The sequence below is a fragment of the Sprattus sprattus genome (assembly GCF_963457725.1).
Source record: "Sprattus sprattus genome assembly, chromosome: 9".
NCBI classification, from domain to species: domain Eukaryota; kingdom Metazoa; phylum Chordata; class Actinopteri; order Clupeiformes; family Clupeidae; genus Sprattus; species Sprattus sprattus.
In genome coordinates this window covers 16772828-16793819 of record NC_137928.1, presented here as the reverse complement: position 1 = coordinate 16793819, position 20992 = coordinate 16772828, and the positions used below count along the sequence as shown (strand labels likewise).

Sequence of the window (20992 nt, the reverse complement as noted above, 5' to 3'; positions counted from 1 at the left end):
AAAATACCTCCTAGATCTTCTTACTCACTATCAACCATCAAGAACCCTTAGGTCCTCTGGAAAGGGACTGCTAACTGTTTATAGACCTAAAACAAAACATGGTAAAGCATCATTAAAATATTCTGCTTCTTATTCCTGGAACAAACTGCCAGAAACACTTAGATGTGCCCCAAACGTTCCTACTTTTAAATCAAAGCGCCAAACTTTCTGGTTTTGTCGGGCTTATGAACACTGACTTGCTTCACTGATTTGCTTTCTACAGGAGTACCTGTCTAAACTATGAGTTGTAGCACCTATATGATTATGTTCTTCACGTACACTTACTTTTTAATCTTTTATTTTGATGTTTATCTTCTTTTAACTTGTTTCACTTTACTCTTTTTTTGATCCTTTTATTTTAATTCTTTATTGTCTTTCCTGTCATTGTATATGTAAAGCACATTGAGTTGCACGTGTGCATGAAATGCGCTATAGAAATAAAGTTGCCTTGCCTTGTTATGTGTAGTGCAAAAGCGGTACTCGGAAAGCTATGAGTTAGTCAACAGCCCCACCACTTGGCTAGGATCGTCCCTTGCAGCTTCAAAAATCCCCAGTATCTTTCCTAAACAACAGAAAAGCGGTGAGGATTTTTTTTTATATGTGCAGGTATGATCGTATTTGATTCAGGGGTTCAAGCCTTGGATTGCTTTGAGACAATGTCTATTGTTAATGGCACTATATAAAAAAATACAATTGAATTGAATGATAAGATGCTTTTTGCACTGAGCTGACTTCTGGTACTAGTTTATTAAAAAAAAGGTATATTATTTTTTTAAACATGTTTGCCAGTACACTAGTGCAAAACCACTAGTTAAGAGGTGGGTTTGCCTCTCCAACCAAAATCTCTTATTTGTGAGCAATGTTCAGAAGTAGTATTATATCTTTTCATTTGAATTTGAGTGGCCATCAGGGGCCATTTTATGACAAAACATTAGTTTATATTGGGAGGCACTGAAGAGCTGAAAATTGGAAATTGCACATGTTCTTAAAATAGAAACTGAAGTTCAAAATTGAATTACTGCCATCATGTGTAATTATGAAGAAAGTAGACAATCATGTAAACAAGAAAGACCCAAACTATGATCACAATCCTGTTTATTCTTGGTTTGTTCTTAGTGCCAACTGCACAAAAACAAAAGACAGGACAAGCAATGTAACCATTTCTATATTCATTCTTCTGTACACTCAAAATAGTGAGCTAGAACAACACAACACCTGGCAGACACAAACCTCAACATAAGTCGGTGAGTAAATACACACGTCAGAAGAATACGTTTGTTATCCCCATTGTTCATTTATGGAAATGGTCTCACACAAGAGCACTGTATACAGCACAACAAAAGGTCACCTGTTACACATGGAGTGGATGAAAAGATGCTATTAACTTCTACATGGGTTGACTGGAGGACTGGTATAGGCTGGAAGGGATTAAAATTGCTTACGTATATGTCTGTATGCATTTAAAATTCCACACAGCTACACATTTGTGTAGAATATTACGATTATTACTTAGTGTTGCTAGATGGATCCATGGATGCATTTACGTTCAAATATTATTTTGTACCCATATTTATCATAATATACAATAATGAAATGCATTATACAGACAGACAGTGTAAGCATTTTCACATACAGAACATCAAAGAAAAAAAAATTAAAGAGATTCTACATTAGTTTCCTCTCACAGCAGAGTGCAAATCTGATGCTTAAACAACATACTTTAGATTAATTGCTCTTCTCACAAATCCACTTACATACAAGACCCCTGATACCCCTTAAAAAAATAGAACACAAGAATGCTAATAAATGCGAATAGGCTTAAATATGGAATGTGAAAAAAATAAAGAGGTGGTCCGACTCATTTCTTGAATGAAACAAATAAAAATGAAGTCCTTCATTGTGGTATAAGGGGTGGGGGAGAAAAAGAAGAGAATAATTTAAAATGCACAACTTTCTGACTTGCTTCTTCTAAAATCCCCTGTTGTGATGACAGACCATAATAATCTGGTGAGGAACGCAAGCACAGACAGACGGATGACTGGGGCAGCGGGGCTTCTACATGCCGTAGCCAAAGCCAGGCTGAGGCTGGACAAAGCCAGCAGGCGCAGTGTAGCCGTAACCATAGGACTGCTGGGGAGGGACGGCCACGTTGGTGCCAGCGGTAAGCATCAGCTGGGGAGTACCTAGATGGAACACAACACAGCCACTAAGTAAAGGCGTGTAACACAAAGAAAGGACAATATGTGTGGAGTGCACTTTGAAAGGGTGCATAACTGGATGATCTCAACCAGGGTTGATCAGGGTGATTGGAAACCAGGTGTCTCCTGACATCAAAAGGTGGGGTGAGTCTTACTGCATAACTGGATGATCTCCATCAGGGTTGATCAGGGCGATCAGAAACCAGGTGTCTCCTGACATCAAAAAGTGGGGTGAGTCTTACCGTAAACAATGGGCTGCGCGTCGGTGTCTTGCTCCTCCTGTTTCCGTAACGACTCGGAGGCGTCCAGCTTGTCCACCTGAAAAGGAGGCAAGGGTAGGCGTGTCAGTGGAGACACTCGGTTCGCGAGCAGCGGGGAGTTCCCAATGGACAATGCTGCCACACCGTGTCAGGCCTTCATTGGTCAACGGAAGAAATGACTGACAGATGGGACCATTCATGGGAGATGCTATAAGCCAAGCTGCGTGTACAAGGTGCAGATGCTTTACACAGCCCAGTCTGTGGCCTCAACCAGCACCCTTCACATGACAGCAGAGTGTCCTGAGGATGTGCTTGAAACTCATTACTGTCGTGCTTCCATTTCTTAGCAGAACATTTAGCACTGAAAAAAAAACCTCAAGAGGTCGGGCTTCAAAAGGTAATCTTAGACGTAAATCACACAGAAAGCCAAAAGATACAGGAAATAGACAATGGTCCCTCCAATCAGCCAAGAGTATTAAAACTAGCTATTAATTGAGGAGTATGTAGAAAACTGAACCCATTTTAAATAGACGAATGTAAATGAAGGCACAGAATACAAGGTCCCAGTCTGGTTCTTGGTTCTGTGACTGCAATGCTTCAGCAACATAAATCATGTTGAGAATGATATGTACTTGTTCGCTTGGTAGCGCTTACAATAAAGGATGGGAAATATGAGGTTTTTTTTTAAGCATACAGCAAAAAAAGTAATTCACTACATACGTCTTCACAAAGTTTTATGCAAACTGACCATGTCTCAGTCTGTGAAAAACACCATTCAGTCCCCATCCAGTGGGTAGGACAACGTGAATAATCTTTTCAGAGGGGTGACAAGGCCAGGTTGCACTTACCCCTGTGGAAGTGTCATCTACTTTAAGTCTTACTTCATTAAATTATCTTGAGAACATTTCCAAAGAAAAATGTTTTACTAATAGTCTTGACCATGCATTGAATAGCTACTATAAATGTGTTTGGGTTCAGTTCTCTACACAACAGATGTTTGTCAACTCTAATAAGTTCAAATGAGTAGTTATTTTAGCAGGCTTGTTTGAAAGGTTGAAAGGTTGCAAGTTGTAGTTTCATTGAGAAGGAGAGAAAGAAAACATGCCACAAGGTGTTATTCCTCTTGTTAAAAGTGTACATGAGAACGAGAAAAGGCAGTTTCAGAGAAGAAAAAGGAGTGAGTGGTTGGGTGGGTGGAGGATGGTTGGTACGGCCATTCAAGGCTTCCAGGGGACAGGCAAAGCCAACAGCCAAGTTCGCTAACCAGTCAAGGGTGCTTCTACAGCTAGAGAAGAACACATGCTTGCGTGGTGTCTACTGCACACACCAACAGGCCTGCTCACTCTTGCAGTGCACACGCTCGCACACACACGCCTACACTGGAGAACACAAGGGCCAGGCTATTACTCTGGACTTTTTCCTGAGGCTATCTATGAGATCGTTAGCTACGTCAACACTGGTGGCAACCTTGATGAACTGTTACATATTTCATTCTTTTCTTTCTTAGCAGTGGGTTACATGACATACAGATTTAACAAAGCCATTGAAACTAACTATTATTCTCTAACCTAGATTTAAGTCTACTTAGATCCACCATTTCTTCTTATTGAGGACTCCTTAGCGACTTCCAAAACTTACTGCAGACCAGTAACATTCAAAAATGTCTAAGCAGTCACATGTGGACAAGAGGCTGGAGGGAGAGAGCGGCGTCTGAGCATCTAAAGGGTCTGAGCTTTCTGCTGTGCCTGGCTAGCAGTAGGTCACTCATCTACGGGACACTCTGGGGAAGGGGGGGGGGGGGGGGGGGGGGGAGTCGAGGGCTCTAGTCAATGTGTGTGTTCAGAAGCAGCAGTGTGATATGGGAGGGAACAACTCATGCATATTCCTGAAGGTTCAGTTCTCCATACTACAAGGGTAAAGTACAATAGATGGAATAAGAGTCTACCGTCACCTTTTCTTTAATTGCATCAACCTGAAAGGGAATTCAAGAGCAGCAGCTTAGGAGAAAAGCAAACTTATGTCTCCAGCATTGACAAAAAGCAAGGTAGAGAAACAAATGCAGAAAAATTACTGGGAGAGCGTTAAAGGAAACCAGAGAGGAAAAAAAAAAATAAATACAAAAAAAAAAATCACAGAAAAGTGACAGCATTCCACAACCGCCCTGTTACACAGCTGCAGAGTCATAATCTCACATACAGCTTCATATTCTCATAACAATAAGATAAACAAGATGGCTATATCTTCTTTCATATCCTTCCTGGTAAGGGACAGCACACTTATTATCAGACTATTTTTCTTTGTGGGTGCTGCGTGAACAGGGTGGGCGCTGAGACCTCTATCCCACATATCTTAACCACACACACAATCACTCACACTATAACCTATAGTTACTATGATAACAACTATAAAATGTCCAAAACCACACAAATAGAATGAATCTCTCAATAACACCCTTCATGGCACCAAGACGAAATATGACTACATTCTACACAACTGCACGCAAATAATTCACTTCATCTTGACCCAGCGAAATACCTAAGTCCTAAGGACGCGACGTACACACTCATGACCTCTGACCGTGATGGCAGCTCACCTTAGACAGGTACTCCCTCATGACCTGGATGAAGTAGGGCATGGAGAAGTCCATGATGTTGTGCCTCCAGGCCGTCTCCAGCACCACGTCGGGTCGCAGCAGGTCATAGCAGGTGAAGAGGCAGGAGGCAAAGCACTCCCTCTTACCCTCCTCCAGGAACCACTGCAGCAGCTCCTCGGCCAGCTCAATGTCCTTCGATTCGGACGCGTACTGCATGGCATCCTGCAGCAAGACGGCACAACAGCAGGGGTCAAAGCTGGCAGACGTGTGGGTGACACACAGACTCAGAGGACCTTGCCAATGAAATATCTAACCGTTTCAATTTCTTCTGCAAACAGCTCAACTCAAAGCTGCTGATGAAATGCTTTCTTGAAACTCTTAAAAGGAGGACTAACATTTGCCTGAAGTTAGTAATGGGTGAAAACTTCTCTTAAAGCATCTTTAAATAATCAGAAATGTAATTCTATATCTCTTATATCTCTTCACTATAGAGAGAAGGTTGCAGGGTTGATGGTATGGTCTGCTGGTCATAATACACACTGCCCTGGTCTTTGGTTTGAACCCAACAGCTCCGGCCGTTAGTTAGAGCTTAATTCTTAACACGGCCAATCTGAACGGCATTTCAGCTTGAGGGTTAATACCATGCTGAGTCGGACATTTTTGTGTATTACTTGGGTGTCTAAAACCTTAGTATAAACGAGGTCAGTGTTAACTTCACAGTGCCACAATTATATAATCTAACCATTATATGGAGAAAAACAGGCCAGATTTGCTACAAGAGAAAAAAACTAAAAAACAAACAAAAAAAACGACACGGGAGAGACTAAACCTTGTAGAGCTTGTCCTTCTTGCAGAGTTCGACGCTCTGCTTCCAGCGGTTGTTGCCCTTGAAGAGGTATGCTGCGATTCTCCTGAACTCAATGAGTTCATGCTTCTCAAGACCTTGAGCTAGAGTGATGTTGTCAAAGTTGTCATAGGCGTCGATGGATGCGCGCAGAGCCTGAGCAGGAGGAACAGAGACATCACAATGAGACTTCCTTTCCTGTTTGCAGGCATGCTAATGTAAGTTAGAATTTCCCACTCACTCCCAGTTCACATACCTGATAATCCTCCTCAGTGATGAAGAGATTATTGAGTGCCTCATTGACTGGCATGTTGTTATGGGTCTGTACTGACCTCAGGTACGGTTTAATCAGAGGCAGCTGCTTAACCTTTAAAAAACAAACAAAAAAATGGTTGCAAGGTTTCAAAACTGCCTACGAACCTAAAAATGTATGATCCATATTTCATCATTAGTCAAGTAGTAAGGATCACTTTACCTTGCTGAAGAAGTTGACGGCTCGGCTGTGATCGAGTCTTGGGGATAACACTATGAGCAGGTCATTCAGTAACAAGGGCTTGAATTCCAAATAGAATTGGGTGGCTTTGTAGTACAGCTCCACATTGGCCACCTAAGATGGAAAAAAAAGACAGTGAAGACCTACTGCCCCTAACTTCATCCTGGTCCAACCCCAGCCTAGGCATATATGATAATTCGTGTCATTAAACCATGCCCTGAGCCATGATGAGATGTCAAGTCCTGCTGTGCGGAGCCGTTACCTTGGTGATGATGTCTTTGAACTGTCCCTCTTTCCAGGCGTCTGTGGGGTGGTTCATCATGGTGATGATGGCGTTGTCATACTCCTCGTACTTGTCATACAGGAACACCAGCTCTGCCCAGAGATGGGCCTGCTCTGCAGCTCTCAGAACCTGCCACACACACACACACACACACACACACACACACACACACACACACACACACACACACACACACACACACACACACACACACACACACACACACACACACACACACACACACACACACACACACACACACACACACACACACACACACACACACACACCATTTAGATCTGATTTTTAAAATGGCATTAATCATTAACATAGATTCATAGATCACTCTGGCCAAAAAGCCATCCACACTCAAAAAATTGTTGTACCACAAACCACATCTCCTAAACTGCTGAGCACTGACAGATTCCACTGGACCAACAGGGTGGAGTTTCTGGAATGCTTGCAAGCGCCTCACCTTTGGAATGTTGACGCGGGACCAGAAGAGCTCCAGGTGCTCCCTCATCTTCTGCGGTTTGAACTTGGAGTAGAGGATGGCCAGCTCTGTGAACATGCCCATGTGAGCACGCTCCAGGCCCAGCGCCGCCTCCAGCATGGTGATCAGCTCCTCAAAGTAGCCCCGGCCCTGAGGGAACACCATAGCAACCACTCATCACCAAGCAACACATGTAAACATGGAGGAGCTCCTGGACAGCGTCAGATCCAGCTTCAAATATAAATTCACTTTCATGTATCTGACAAAGGATATGGTACATTAGGCACTCTGATATTCTTTTGAATGAAAAGTACGCTACAAATAAAATGCATTATTATTATCATTATTATTATATAGTAATAAGTATATAGTATTTTAAGTGGGGTTCCTGAAACTCAACAAAGCCAGGTGCTAGGGTCAAGGGTTAATTTTTCAAGCAGAACTTAGTAACATGAAGACAACAGACACCTGTGGTAGTGCTGTTCACACGGTATGTAAATATGTACCTGGTAATAATTGATGAGTTCCTCCAGTTCGTCAGCATGGACCACAATGTGCAGCCCACACATCTGGGCCAGGCGGAACTCCTTCCCATCCACACAGGCGAAGCAGACCTACCAGAGGAGAAACGGATCAATACTCAGGCAAAACTCTTCAAGGACATCCAACCACTTCTCATCAGTCCGTCAACAAAAACAATCTTTGGGAGATTTATATTTTCAGTGTGAAGGAGATAGAAGTTATGGACCAGCATCAAATCAAAGCTCTGTCAAGCGGTGATGAATTCTGTCCCTTACCTCCTTCCAAGTCCTTGTGCTGTTGGCCTTGCGTGCTCCGTCCACGGCTGCCTGATACTCGCCCAGGTGCACCAGAGTGGAGGCCAGGCGGCCGAAGTTAGACACGTTATTGTAGAGCAACTTGGCAGCATCGTACATCTTCTCATCGTAGCATCTGTCTCCAACCTAGATGGGAGGTCAAGCCAAGGTTATTTAAGACAAGGTGATTAAGATCCAACAGATTACACATTACAACATTAACATAAGTCAGGCCTTGTGTAGACAAACACTGGGTCTTTAGGTAGTGCACCTGCTGAATGTGAGCGTTGTTAGGTCCGTTGATGAACTCCTCCAGCTCAGCCAGCCGGTTGGTCTTAGCCAGGGCGAAGATGAGCTCCGTCTCCACGTAGGACTCACGGGCCTTCTTACGGGCCATCTGCAGGAACTTCACCAGGTCCTCCCAGTTTCCTGAAGGAGAGACGATGAGTTTAAAGAGCAGGCAGAGACAAGTGAAGCTTAAGGCCCTGTGTTGACCTCCATCTCTTACCGCTCTGAGCTGCAGCCTGTCCAACCTCCATGTAGGCGGAGGGGTCGTCAGCTTTGATGTAGGAGTCAATAGCCTCCTTAACCAGTTCCTTCTGCAGCTGGGCTTTGGCCAGCTGGCTCCACACGGCCGGCTCGTTGCAGCGCTCGGCAAATTCGTAGGCGCGGTCCAGGTTCCCGATGTGCTCGATGAGAACCTACAACAGAGTAGCACCAGTCAGAGGATGCGGCTGAATGACTTATGTCAGAGTGAGGAGAAATTAGGGGGCTGCTATAAGACTGACCTGCACAGCTGATGTGTTGACGTCAAACTTCTTGAAAATGGCAAAGGCCTCCTCGACGAGCTCATTGCTGATGGCGATGTTAGCAATATCAGGGGCATCGTAGTTGTCCAGGCGGTTGATGTATTCCATCACACGGGTGCGGTCTGCCTTGATAGCCGTGAGAATCAGTAGGTTCTGAAGGTTCCTGTGATGGAAAGCTTACAGGTCAGAGTCTTCACCAGGAACTTTACGGCATGCATGTCAAATTTCTTTTTTCTTTACATTTTCCTTACTTGCATTCAGATACACAAATATTTCAAGAAGGTAAATACACAATTACCCTAATGGCAAGGAATACAGCCACTTTACAATACCTGTGTTCACTGAAGACAGAGTTATCCAAAACAATCTTCTCCAGAAGCTCGATGAGTTCATTGGGCAGGTCAGCAGTCATGAAGGCCTTGACAGTAACAGACACCTCTTCTGGATCTTGGGTCTCAGAAAGGGCAGTCTGCACAACCTGCAGGAGGGTACCAGAAGTAGACATTTAATTTCACTCACTACCTCAACAGATGTACATCAACCTTTTCCTCCTTATTTTATCCTTGAAATGACACATTTGGGAATCCAATCTATCCACACTATGTAGGTTAAATCCACACAGGATTTAAATTCTAACTGAAACAAATAAGGATTTTAAGGCCATTCCCTGGGATTTTCTTTTACAAGATGCCCTAATTTGTAATTTGCCCCTAATTAGGGCAGGCTGTACCTGGTCGATGAGGGGCCTCCTGTAGGGGTTAGTCTCCAGTAGCACACTGGCCCACAGCTCCGGGTCCTTACGGCGCACCAGGTACCGGGACAGGCTCTTGAACAGGGAGTTCTCATTGCAGACCTGAGGAGAACAGATTGTCAAGTTAACCACTCACACTTTTGACCTGTCATGTCTCAGACCCGAAGGGAAGCACACAAAACCATAATTGTTTATAATATGATTTGATAATACATGTCTTTAAACGTTTTAGTCGTGATGAAATTTTACACAGCATCTATTTCAGTCGTGGCCACCAGACAAGCAGTCTGTCTTCTAAAACAGTAATACTGTATGTAGGTCAGTCAGGAAACCCCAGTAGACACGTACGTTAATGAGTTCCTGATCACACGTTCCTCGCTCGTAGGCCACACAGGCCAGGTGGGGATCCCGCTTCTCACAGTACTTCCCCACCACCCGGCTGTCGTAGAAGGGGTTCTCTCGCAGGAAGCGCTCCGGGTTGTTGTTGCTGTCAATGTAGATCTTGGCCAGAGCATTATGGGTAGCAGGCTCCTCACAGCCCTCGTGGATGCGGGCTTCCAGCCAAGGCAGCAGGAGCTTCAGTCTGTCACAATGCATCAACACATATTAAACATTGCAAATACACACACAGTCATTTTAACAGAAGGCAATCGTTGTGAAAGAGCATGAATAATGGTAAAATTCATATAAGTTTGTAAAATTGCAACTACTTTAAAAGCACCTCGCAATATACTCATGTGCCTGTTTTGGACTCCTAAATAAACACCACACTCTCATCATGGCTCAGAGTTGCCTCTCATGTCTCTAGATGCAGTGGCACAGTCTGCATGAAGCCTCATGGAGAGGAGGCTGTTTCCTAAAGCTGGTCTCTAATAGGCACGCACCTGTTCCTCTTCTCCACCTCGGCCACCAGCTCGTCGGTGGAGAACTGGCCCCGCACCACTAGGATGAGGTTCTTGATGACATCCTCACCGCAGTCAACGTCTAGCAGACCTCCGATCACCACAGGCAGGCGACTGGGGTTCACCTGAAGTAGGCACACAAGTGAATCACACATTACAACTAAATAGACCATATATTTTAGAACAACTGTTCATCAATTGACACTGCTCTAATGCTGTATTAATAGTCTGATGTGCTTTTGGCAAGTGTGCACGGCCTCTCTGAAGTCGGACTTTCATGGCTTACCTTCTGAACGTAGATCTCAATGTACTTTTGCAGGTTGTTGCGGTACAGGTAAAGCACCAGGTCATGGACAAAGTCAAAGCGGTCACACACAATTATCAGGGGCAGCTGATCAGTCAGCTTGGCTTCCTGTTTTAAGAGAAAGGAAATAAAAAAAATACATGATCAATTTCACAAGATCACATTTAAAGTTAAATTAGACATGTTCAATATTCTTTTACATCCACATTAGACATTCTTTATCTACTGTAACATCCAAGTATATTAAGGAATCCTACCTTAAGGAAGTTCTTCACACGTTCAGGGTCATAGCAGTTGCTCTCTCTGCAGATTCTTTCCACTTCTTTAATCTGTCCAGTTTTGCATGCTGCCTGGATGTACTTGAAGTGAACCTCTGGGTCCTGACTAAAGTTTACAATTGAGCCCAGGAAGTAGAAGAGACCTGTAACACAGACATTTTTATTTGGTTAAAATGTTTTTAGGAAAGTATTGAACTTTCCTCTTCAAATATCAGCAATACAGACTGGCTCTTAAATCCAAGATGCTGTTTCTAAGTTCTTACTTAATTACAGATATAATAACAATACAATCCATTTGTTCACACATTCACTTCATGCTGAATACATTTCCAGTAGCGGCATTGTAAAGAGTAAGTAGTAGTTACCCTCAAAGCTCTTGAAGGACTCAAAGAGCTCGATGAGAGTCTGGGTGGAGAGCTGCTCGTGGTACTTGGAGGCCACCTGCACGCAGATCTGCAGGTTCTGCCGGATGTTTGCTGACAGCATGGCCCTCAAGCACTCCAGAGAGTCCTCCACCGACAGGGCGCCAAAGTAGTTCACCAGCCACTGCACATTAAAACAGTAAGCTCACTGCCAGGCTCAAGACTGATACAGGTCTACAAGCGTGTGATGATATTTCAATGATACAGCAAGACTCTCGACAAAAGTGCTCTAAAGTGTTTTTAGTCAAGCAGTAAATGAGAAGTCGAGGAGCTTAAATCCATTATTAAGACTCAGAAATGGAAAACTGCTATACCCCTGCTATCATCGGGGCATTAGCAAAGCGGCCTTTACCTCTGGGTTGAGCAAGTGAGTGTGCACCACAGCACGCTTGATGTCATACAGGTCAGTGTAGTGCTCCAGAGCTCTCTGCAGCAGCCCCGCCTTCTCACACAGCTGGGCCACATGGGCGCGGTCATAATGAGTGAACATCTGGTTCCCCAGGATGGCGTCGGCAACCTTCAGAGAAAATCAGCAGCGCAATTAACAACTTGTCAAGTCATTAGATGGAGAGAGAAGAGGGGTAGAGAAAAGGAGCTAAATAAATGGCCGACGGTGAGGGTGAAAAGGGGGGTCACCTGTGGAGCGTGCATGAGGTTCATCTCCAGTAGGCGGGTCTGCAGGGGTCCCTCCGTGGGCCGGTTATTCTTCAGGGCGTCGAGCAGGAAGGAGGTGCACTGCTGGATCAGGTTGTACTCCATAAACACATCCACAATCTGGGGGAGCGGAGATGGTCGGGGGAGAGCATGTTAGCCAAGCAATCAATGATCACCTGAGAAGATAGAAGTATGCCTTGACTGAACCGGTGCAGGGTAGTTATTGTTCCCCTCACCTGTGTGATGTCGGCCAGCGGCTCCTCGTCCTGCACCAGCATCTGAGAGAACTGCAGGCCCTGCTCCGGGCTGATGCGCATCACGTTCCTCAGCAGGAAGATCCAGTCTGGAGTGTAGCCCACCTGGAAAAAGTCAGGGGTGCATGAATGTTAAGAACAGGCCACCAGTCAGGAATATTACAAAGAGCAGAGCACCGTGGGTCCACTGACGTTGGACTCTTTAGAGTTACCTTTTTGGCGTAGAGGACGATCTTCTGGAACTGCCCAGTCTCTGCGAAGCACTGGATGACTTTGTTGGGGACGTTGGCCCTCAGGTAGACGCTAAGAGCCAAAGTGGGGTCCACCGACTTCACCAGATCTCCAAGCTCCTCAGAGCACTCAAGCTATAAAATCAAAAGAGAAGCCCTCTGTCAGGTCATGCTGGTTACCCTCCACCATTCCTCATGAACCAAACTCAGTGACCGTCCCCAGACTGCTCAGCCCACTGTGGCACCCTACCTTATCCTCCTTCAGCCACTTCTCCAGCAGCTGCTTGCGTCCCTGCTGCAGCACAGGCCTGCACAGCTCCAGAGACTCAAACTTGTTCAGCTGGCCCTGATCCAGCAGGATCCCAAAGTACTGGAGCAGCGGCGAGGTCTGGCCCGGCTGGGCCGGGACGCTTTGGAACCGTCGGATGGTGTCCGGGGTCCGCAGAATTCCCTGACGGAGCACAGAGCAGAGCCAGGTTTCTGCACCGCCAACGTTAATGCGACAAAAATCTAAATTTCACCTCTGTCTGCAACTCAGGTGGTGATCAATACTGCAGAACTGCAGGAGACAGAGTCTATCACTGTCTCATTCTAAACCATGTGGGCGGAGGTACCTTGGGAGCATTGGCGGCCACTTTAGCAGCCTCTGAGTAGTTGCCGCCGGCGAAGAGGTTGTTGAACTTGCGGGCGAAAAGCTCCTCGGCGCCGGCCAGGTTGTTGCGCACGGCCATGCGCAGGGCCAGGTCTGGGTTCTGCAGCACATTGGTGATGTAGGGGATGATGTTCTCCTCCTCCACACACACAGACAGCACCTGGACACAGTCAATAAGAGGGCGCAGGAGAGAGAGAGAGAGAGTGAAAAACACATTAGCACAAGGAAAAAAAACTCTCCTAGTAGTGTTGAAATCCATGATCATAATGTTTTAGGCCGGGAGTCGTACGTGGGCCACCATAAGCTTTCCATGCATGTCATGAAATACCTAGTAAGGATTATAAGACAACTTCTACAAATCCTGATTAAAGCCTTAGTGCTCTGGGGGGTTTGTCCACAGAAACAAAACTTGTGGCATAACATCACATAACCAAGATATAAGATACAGTATAATGACACAATTCATGACACTAATGGATAAGGGCTACTAATACTGTTTGACCAGCTAGGACAGTAGTTAACTTTTGGTTTAAGTTACAAAAAATAACCAGTGTTAATGCTGCAATGACAGCCTTAACACATCAGACTGTTCTATTTCACACCAATCCACAGGCACTCAGGGAAAACCATCCAATGATGAGACTGTAACAATTTATAATACACCAGCATTTTATTTCTTAAGTTTCTTATTACTAGAGGGATTAACAATCTCACGTTCTGCACTGAACCCAACATTTGTGAATGACATATTCTGCAAAACAAATTTGGCATAGTGCATAGTGATTCCCAAGGCTTAGGGAGACAAGTGACACCTCTCTCCGAAACAATATTCCTGGACTGATCGCCGCACCAGGGTTTGTCACAGAAGTCTGGGAGGAAAGCTCCCTAAGGAGGAGCCTTAAGAGGATTAGGACGCCTCTCAGAGCTTCACAGTAAGTGTCACATGCTGTTTTTACTGCCTGGTGCCAGGGGGAAGGAGGCCCAGCGAAGAGTTATTTTCAGAGACTCGCCAAACGCAAGGTCAGGGCACGATGGCATGGTGCCATGCAGACACAGATGAGACACACACACACACACACACACACACACACACACACACACACACTCTTTTTAATGCCCAAGTATATTTACACATTCAGGAAATCAACTTGGTGTGGTTGGTGCATAGGACATAAAACACATTACATACCAACAAAATAGCAAAAACAAGAATTAAAGACAAATGTTTTACAAGGTAGAGTATTAAATAATAATAAATAATTTGGGCATGTGCAGAACTAAGATGCATTGAATTGGAGATGCCCCACTCCTACTATGCATATTTCATGTGGCTTGGGGTTAAGCTAGAAAATAATTTATTAGGAAGAGGACTACAGTTTCAACACAACAACAGACGGAGTTCAGACCTCGTTCTTGGCTTGTGTAGTTGCACGATCAAGCACAGCCCAAACACCAGTCTGGACAGTGATCATCCATTTTTTAAATGGATTTGATTTTCCACTGAGACTAACAGGCAAGACACACATATTGATTTTTCAAACACTCCACTGAATTTATTCGACACAGTACCTGTCCTTTCCGGTTGACTCCGATGATGCCAGAAGTGGCCTCATGGGGGGCTGTGACAAAGATGGTCTCTCCACTGATCCTGTTCATGTAGATACAGGTGCCTGTCTCAAGGTCATACAGGTGGATGTAGCCATACTTTGTGATGAGAAAGACAACATCCTGCTTGGAGCTTATCTAAACAGAGTGACAGAGAGACAGATAGAGAGAGAAAGAAGATAAATAGATGAGCAATCAGTGAGCCACCACATAAACAACTCAAGGGCGTCAAATTGAGCAGAATGGCTGGATTTTACAGGAAAAAGCCAGGGATACCTGCATAGCGACAGGGAAGTCATTCTGGGCCTCTGGAGGGAAGAAAACATCTACAGCTTTCTTTGGAAATGGCTGGTTGCCCGTAGGTGGGGTTCCAACCTCAATGATGTGTAGCTGAAAGAAAGAAAAAAACAGTAAGACACAGCAGAAATGGTTCACTCGGCATCCTCGCCTTTTTTCTGCTGGCACAGGGCAGCAGACAGCATCTGGGACCATACCTTTCCCCCTGCTTGTCCTCGCACAGCAAAGCAGAACAGGGTCGATTCTTCTGCATTTCCCTCCATTTTGAACTGGGCAAAGCCTGCCGCGTGGCCTTCAATAGGCTGAGAGACCTTTCTGTCCACAGAGTACAGCTGCATTGCACCCACTACACGGTTTTGCTTTAAGGAAGAAAGGGATGGGAGAAAAACAACACGTTTAGATCTCTCTTTTTCATTCTATTGATCTCAAAACAGACCTGCAGCAAAACAATTGTATACAATGACAAGTCTCACAAGGAGTCCTGATTACAGTTGGCATCAAACACACAGGTCTCTTTTTTTTTTTTACCAAAATGTCTATTCTGTAGATATTCAACATCTGAGACTTTCAAAAGTACCTGTGCAGAAATTCCAATGAGAAGCAGCCATTTCTGTTTGGCATCAGTGCGGTAGTTGATGATTTGACAGCCTGCTAAACTGGAGTGTCTGTCGAACACTTTAATTGGCTGAGAGTCTCCTTCCATGCTCCAATGGTAAACAGCGTTGTCTGTCACAAGTGCCACAGTATTGAGGGAGATCCACTTCCAGAAAGTGACATCATCAGTCATGGTATGGGCCTTCATTTTGCTCTTCATTTCGATGTTAAAAATCTGAAGTGTTTTTGCGGCTGGAAAGGACACAAAAAGACACTTCATATATGCAGGGATTTGTTGTGTATGGGCTCAATTAAGAACCTAATATAATGCCACATAAAACATAGAAATCTGACAAGATGGTAGACACCAAATTCCACTTAATTGAGAAATATTGGTAGTCATGGTGGTGCTTCACCATGACTTGAGACACAGACGCATTACAAAATCAAAAACGAACATGGGAAATGTTAACAGACATCCAGTCAGATGTTAGAAAAGGCATTCAATTAATTACCAGTATGTGGAGGGCTACATACTATGAGTACACAGGGACAGTAGAGAACCTTCAGTGACTGCTGGAAGGACTAACTACTACCCCAAATTGGCCAAATAAATGATTTGAACAGTGCATGCTACTTAGAATCTGCATCATCTGTGGAACTATCACGCTGACGGCTCTCAGGTGAACAGGAGAGCCCTAATCACTTCTCCCTTTCTTCTGCCTCATGGAGAGACAGAGCTAGATCACAGAATTGACTTTCTCACATCTTTTGGATGTTACTACAGGTCAAGTCCGCATCTCTGACTTTAAGGGGATTTATTCAGCCAACGCCACTCATGTTTTGACAGATTTCCCTGGCAACAAATAATCAAACTTTCCTCCCAACTGAAGTAGGCAGTAAATAATATGCTTTCAAGAGTGATTGGAGATGGTCAGGGATCAAATTGGCAAGCACTTAAATCAGCATGTTTGCCCAGACTCTGTAATTTACGCTCATACACTCTTGGTTTAAATGTCAGACGAACTACTTACTTAGTTATGCTCCAAGTGACCATAATAAATAGCATGCACTAGGATAAATTGCAATGACCACTATTAAGACAACGCATCAGGCTGCAAACACAAACTAGGCGTCTGTAAATGTCAGGTCGCACGCCTATATATTACAGCTGGTGTTCAAGCTGTGCTTTGGCCACCTAGTTAGTGAGAAGTTATACAGAAAAAGCTAAATACACCAAGGAATTTACTTAAGTCTTAAGGATAGAATACAGCAATTTAGGATATGTGACTACCTCGAGTGGCACATGAACAAAAAAATACTTTCAAGTCGGCTTCCGCATTTCTCTTATAAGTTTGGAATGATGTCAGTACAGTGACATTCAGAAGATTGGGCCCCCGGTTCAGAATTTTTGTTACTGTGAATATTTAACTGAGTAGATGATGAACTGATGTTCAAATGGCATAAAGGCAGAGATGAAACACTCAACATATAAGTAAGATTAGTGTATTATTTTTGTTTTCATTATTATTATTTTTATTATTATTAATATTATTATTATTATTATTATTATTAATATTATAGAACAATTCTTGAGTGTAAAAAAGGAAAGGAGCACCATGCAAAGAGATTTGAGCTCTCAGATCACTGATACCCAGGTCTCAGGTCTCTTAGTTTGTTAGGACTATGGCTTGTTTACAATCGTCGTTAGGAAACCAGGTGATGCAAATGACTTAAACAATCAGCAGCCATCGGCACATAACAACATCTTATTCATAAATACAATGCAAAGTAATTTATAACATTAATTTACAAATTCCTTTGGCTGTAGCACAGTGATGCTGCAATTGCTTCATTATGGAGTAGTTGATCTGAGGTTTTTGCTCAAATTCTTTTATTGGCTCAAAATCGTAAGATGACTACCGGTTAAAATGTCCAAATTGAATCAACTTGTGGATTGTAAGTCTGGAAAGCCCATCGTAACATACTATGGGGAATATTAACAACAGATCCATCCAGAGCTGATGAGAAAGATCAATTAAATTGAACATGATGATATTTTGGAGATTGCTAGATCATATCTATCCTGAGTATCCTCCATAATCAAACTGCATCAGCTCCCAAAAAGTCACTGTTGATTATTTCGTTATTGGTATTTCAAATGCTCAACTGGCCTATAAATAAGTTAGCATGGTTAATTTGTGAAATATATTGTTTGGAGCTTTGTTTGAAAGGTTTTGTAAAGCCATTTAAAAATCAAATAAAATCCAAATAATGCACAATAAAGGTGTTGAAATGATTGTGTGGATGCATCATGATCTTGTTGAAAAGTGATTCCATCGTCTAGATTAAATTAAATTTTGTGTGTAAAATTGATGGAAATTAGGATCATCATATTCATTCTGCTGAATAAGACATGCTTAAAAAAAAAAAAAAAAACTGCTTAAAAAATTAAAAGGAGAACTAATGTAACTGTTTATAGGGATCAACAACCCTCTAACTGCTGTGTATTGTAATTTTTTTTCTCAATCACGTGCTAATTTATCACATTTTACACAGGAGTACACGTCCCACAACTCATGATATATAAAGTTTAACTCACCGTCTGCAAACATATAAGAAGCAGTAAGAAACGAAACAAAAGAACAAAAAGCAAAAAAGATACAGCATTTATGATAGCAAGACACTGGAAATTGACACTTTTACTTCAATTATTTATTTCTTTTAAACGATAAATTCAACAATATAAAGAAACGTAGGTCAGTAGAATGTATTTCACAAACCAAAATGGCTAGCATTTTAAACAGGGGGGGGGGGGGGGGGGGGTGGCATGTTCAGATCATAATTTACATTAAGTAGGCTCACAGAAAAATGGCTTATGACAGCTTAAGGAAATGGCCTTGAATGAACATTTATTATGACAACGTCAACAAATTAACACAGGTATATGCTATTGCTACACAGTATGGTCGACATACAGAGAGGCCAGCTTAATTTTGTGTTTGATTTATATGGGAGGGTGACATGCAGGGCCAGCTTACCTTTAAGTGCAATAACTTTGCTGGCCGGGTTCATGATGGCACTGTCTGCTGAAATGGGTCTGCGGATGGGAGTATTGGCATCACTCATGTCGATGATCACTACCTGTGCCTGCTCGCCAACTTTCTCCCGGATACAAATGAATTTATCTGACTCCATAGTCAGGGTGCTGAAGCCAATGTTGGCGGGATTGATCCCCAAATTCTGGAGCTGTGGGAAGTCATTGTAATATTACGATCTTAAAGTCACAGTAGAAATTGACAACAAAAAGTAATATATGGATAACTCAGACAAATTCAAAACGGAGATTTACTTGAGTAAATATATTTAACAGTAATGCATGCAATCTCATTGAATACACTAATCTGCTAAACCTTAGCAGTCATCAGTTGTGAAAAAAAATGGAAATAGGTTGCAATTGCCCTATGCATTACAACAAAATGTAATCCGTTCAAATTTAGTGGGTTTACTCTTTCTTTTCACATCTAAATATTTAAACATTTTCCCTATTCCTCTCTGAGGTGTGACTGATAAATGACAAATATTGCATACAGAAGTTAAATTACGGATTACTCATTCATTCAAACAGGGAAGCAGAGATCCATTCAGCCGGTGCCTGTTGGCTCAATATGTGGCGGTCAGGGTTTGGACGATGCACTGTATTTTTATTCTAGAATCGCTGGCAAAATTCAAAAGAACTCCCAAATTGAGGTGGCTCTATTGTGGCCAAATTCCTTGGAAACCATATCAATATACTCAGAGGTCATCTGAGCGCGTAATCTATGTAGCTAGCTCAGCTATGTGTAATTTACCAATTCAATGATTTTAACGCTGTATTACCTGTTTACAACTAGCGTTATTAGCTAACGCTAGCTAACATTAATCTTGAAAAGTCACCGGTAGCGGCCGAGACCAAAGTCTAGATGAAAAACCCATGCGCATTCCTTATAATGAATATAGCATTATTGAAATCAATGCATCATTTATCGTTGGTTTAGAATTTCAAGCGATGGAGAATGGGAGGTCATTCATTTGATTCCTCTTGGTTAGCTGGTGAGCTAGTTTGCTAAGGTTAGCCAACTACGTTAGCACTGTCAACAGGGACGTGAGAGCAGTGAAACCAGCTGGATATTTAGCTTGCTATAGCCCATCACAACAGTCCATCTAAGACAAGAATTGACTTTCGTTTTCAATAATACATCACAACATAGAAAATTGTTTTCTTATTTAACACAAACCTGCAAATGCTCCTGAAAGCGGATGGGTAGGATTTGAGCCATGACTGTTCCTCTCTGCTTTCAATCCTCCCGGCCGGAATCGTGAATATTCTAGCGAGTGGGTTACAGCTACGACCTCCTCCACAGACGTGTTCAGTCGCAGCCAGTCAAAATACGAAGACAAATGTAGACAGCAGGAAATCTCTTTAAGCTGGGGGTTCACTAATATTGTATGTACAGTGACAATCACTCCGCCGGATGTTTGTGCTTTCCTCCACCGCCTTCAAGAAATTGAGTGGCTCCAGCGACTCTGAAAACCCGCAATGGCGGCGGAAGCAGCTAGCTAGGAAGAGACACAATCCGGAAGCCGCAGATTGGAACCTCTGCGGCGGAAGGACACAATAAATTAATTGGGCAATTATGGTTTAGATGAATATGGTTGCTAAGAATAACACATATTTTACTAATGATCACATTATTTTGCTGGCTATTTGCAAGTCGGGATGTTAAATGCAGCGAAATATCACACCTGTGTAATTTCTCGGAATTTTCTGCCACATCATTCAGTCTCGTAGGTGTACGTCAGTTCCGGGTAATGCACTGACCTGGTACTTAGCGAGTCATGGGATGAATGCAGTAGAAATGGGCAGTTTTCATTAGTTTTAACTTTTGGAAACACAGGCTGTAAGAATGCCCTCCGATGACTAAAGGTAAACCAAAAAGAAAGGTTTGGTTACATGTAACCCAGATCCTCTAAGCAACCAGGTAACTTCGACACCTGAGCTTGGTAAACTCTCACTTTGTTCTGGCTATATGGCAGGCTGTCTGGATGCTCTGGGCATGAATTTACAGTTACATTTAACAGAGTTAGCATTCATCTCATATTTTCTCTGTGACTTAACATTTTATAAAATCAGCAAAACGTACAATTTTAACAGTGATGGACCTTAATAGAGAAAAATGTGG

At 43.2% G+C, this 20992-nt stretch overlaps 1 protein-coding gene across 2 annotated transcripts; it reads right to left on the bottom strand.

The window, feature by feature from the left end:
• Nucleotides 1-1119: 1119 nt before the first annotated feature.
• Nucleotides 1120-20341, bottom strand: cltcb (clathrin, heavy chain b (Hc)). Of its 2 annotated transcripts, XM_080844403.1 has the most exons (33): nt 20048-20341; nt 18812-19019; nt 15754-16022; nt 15374-15535; nt 15156-15269; nt 14844-15017; nt 13237-13434; nt 12873-13073; nt 12605-12757; nt 12375-12497; nt 12121-12258; nt 11837-12001; nt 11428-11608; nt 11042-11205; nt 10767-10892; nt 10463-10605; nt 9927-10161; nt 9558-9680; nt 9160-9305; nt 8807-8990; nt 8527-8719; nt 8290-8447; nt 8001-8165; nt 7710-7817; nt 7186-7353; nt 6690-6839; nt 6410-6541; nt 6191-6301; nt 5920-6090; nt 5091-5312; nt 4449-4469; nt 2480-2555; nt 1120-2222 (listed from the first exon to the last, which is right to left on the bottom strand). In XM_080844403.1, exons 1-33 carry the CDS (start codon nt 20087-20089, stop codon nt 2095-2097), a joined length of 5052 nt encoding a protein of 1683 aa, XP_080700529.1. In that variant the 5' UTR covers nt 20090-20341; the 3' UTR covers nt 1120-2094. The 2 variants fall into 2 exon arrangements, with proteins under 2 accessions (XP_080700529.1, XP_080700530.1); XM_080844404.1 differs by lacking the exon at nt 4449-4469.
• Nucleotides 20342-20992: the final 651 nt, after the last annotated feature.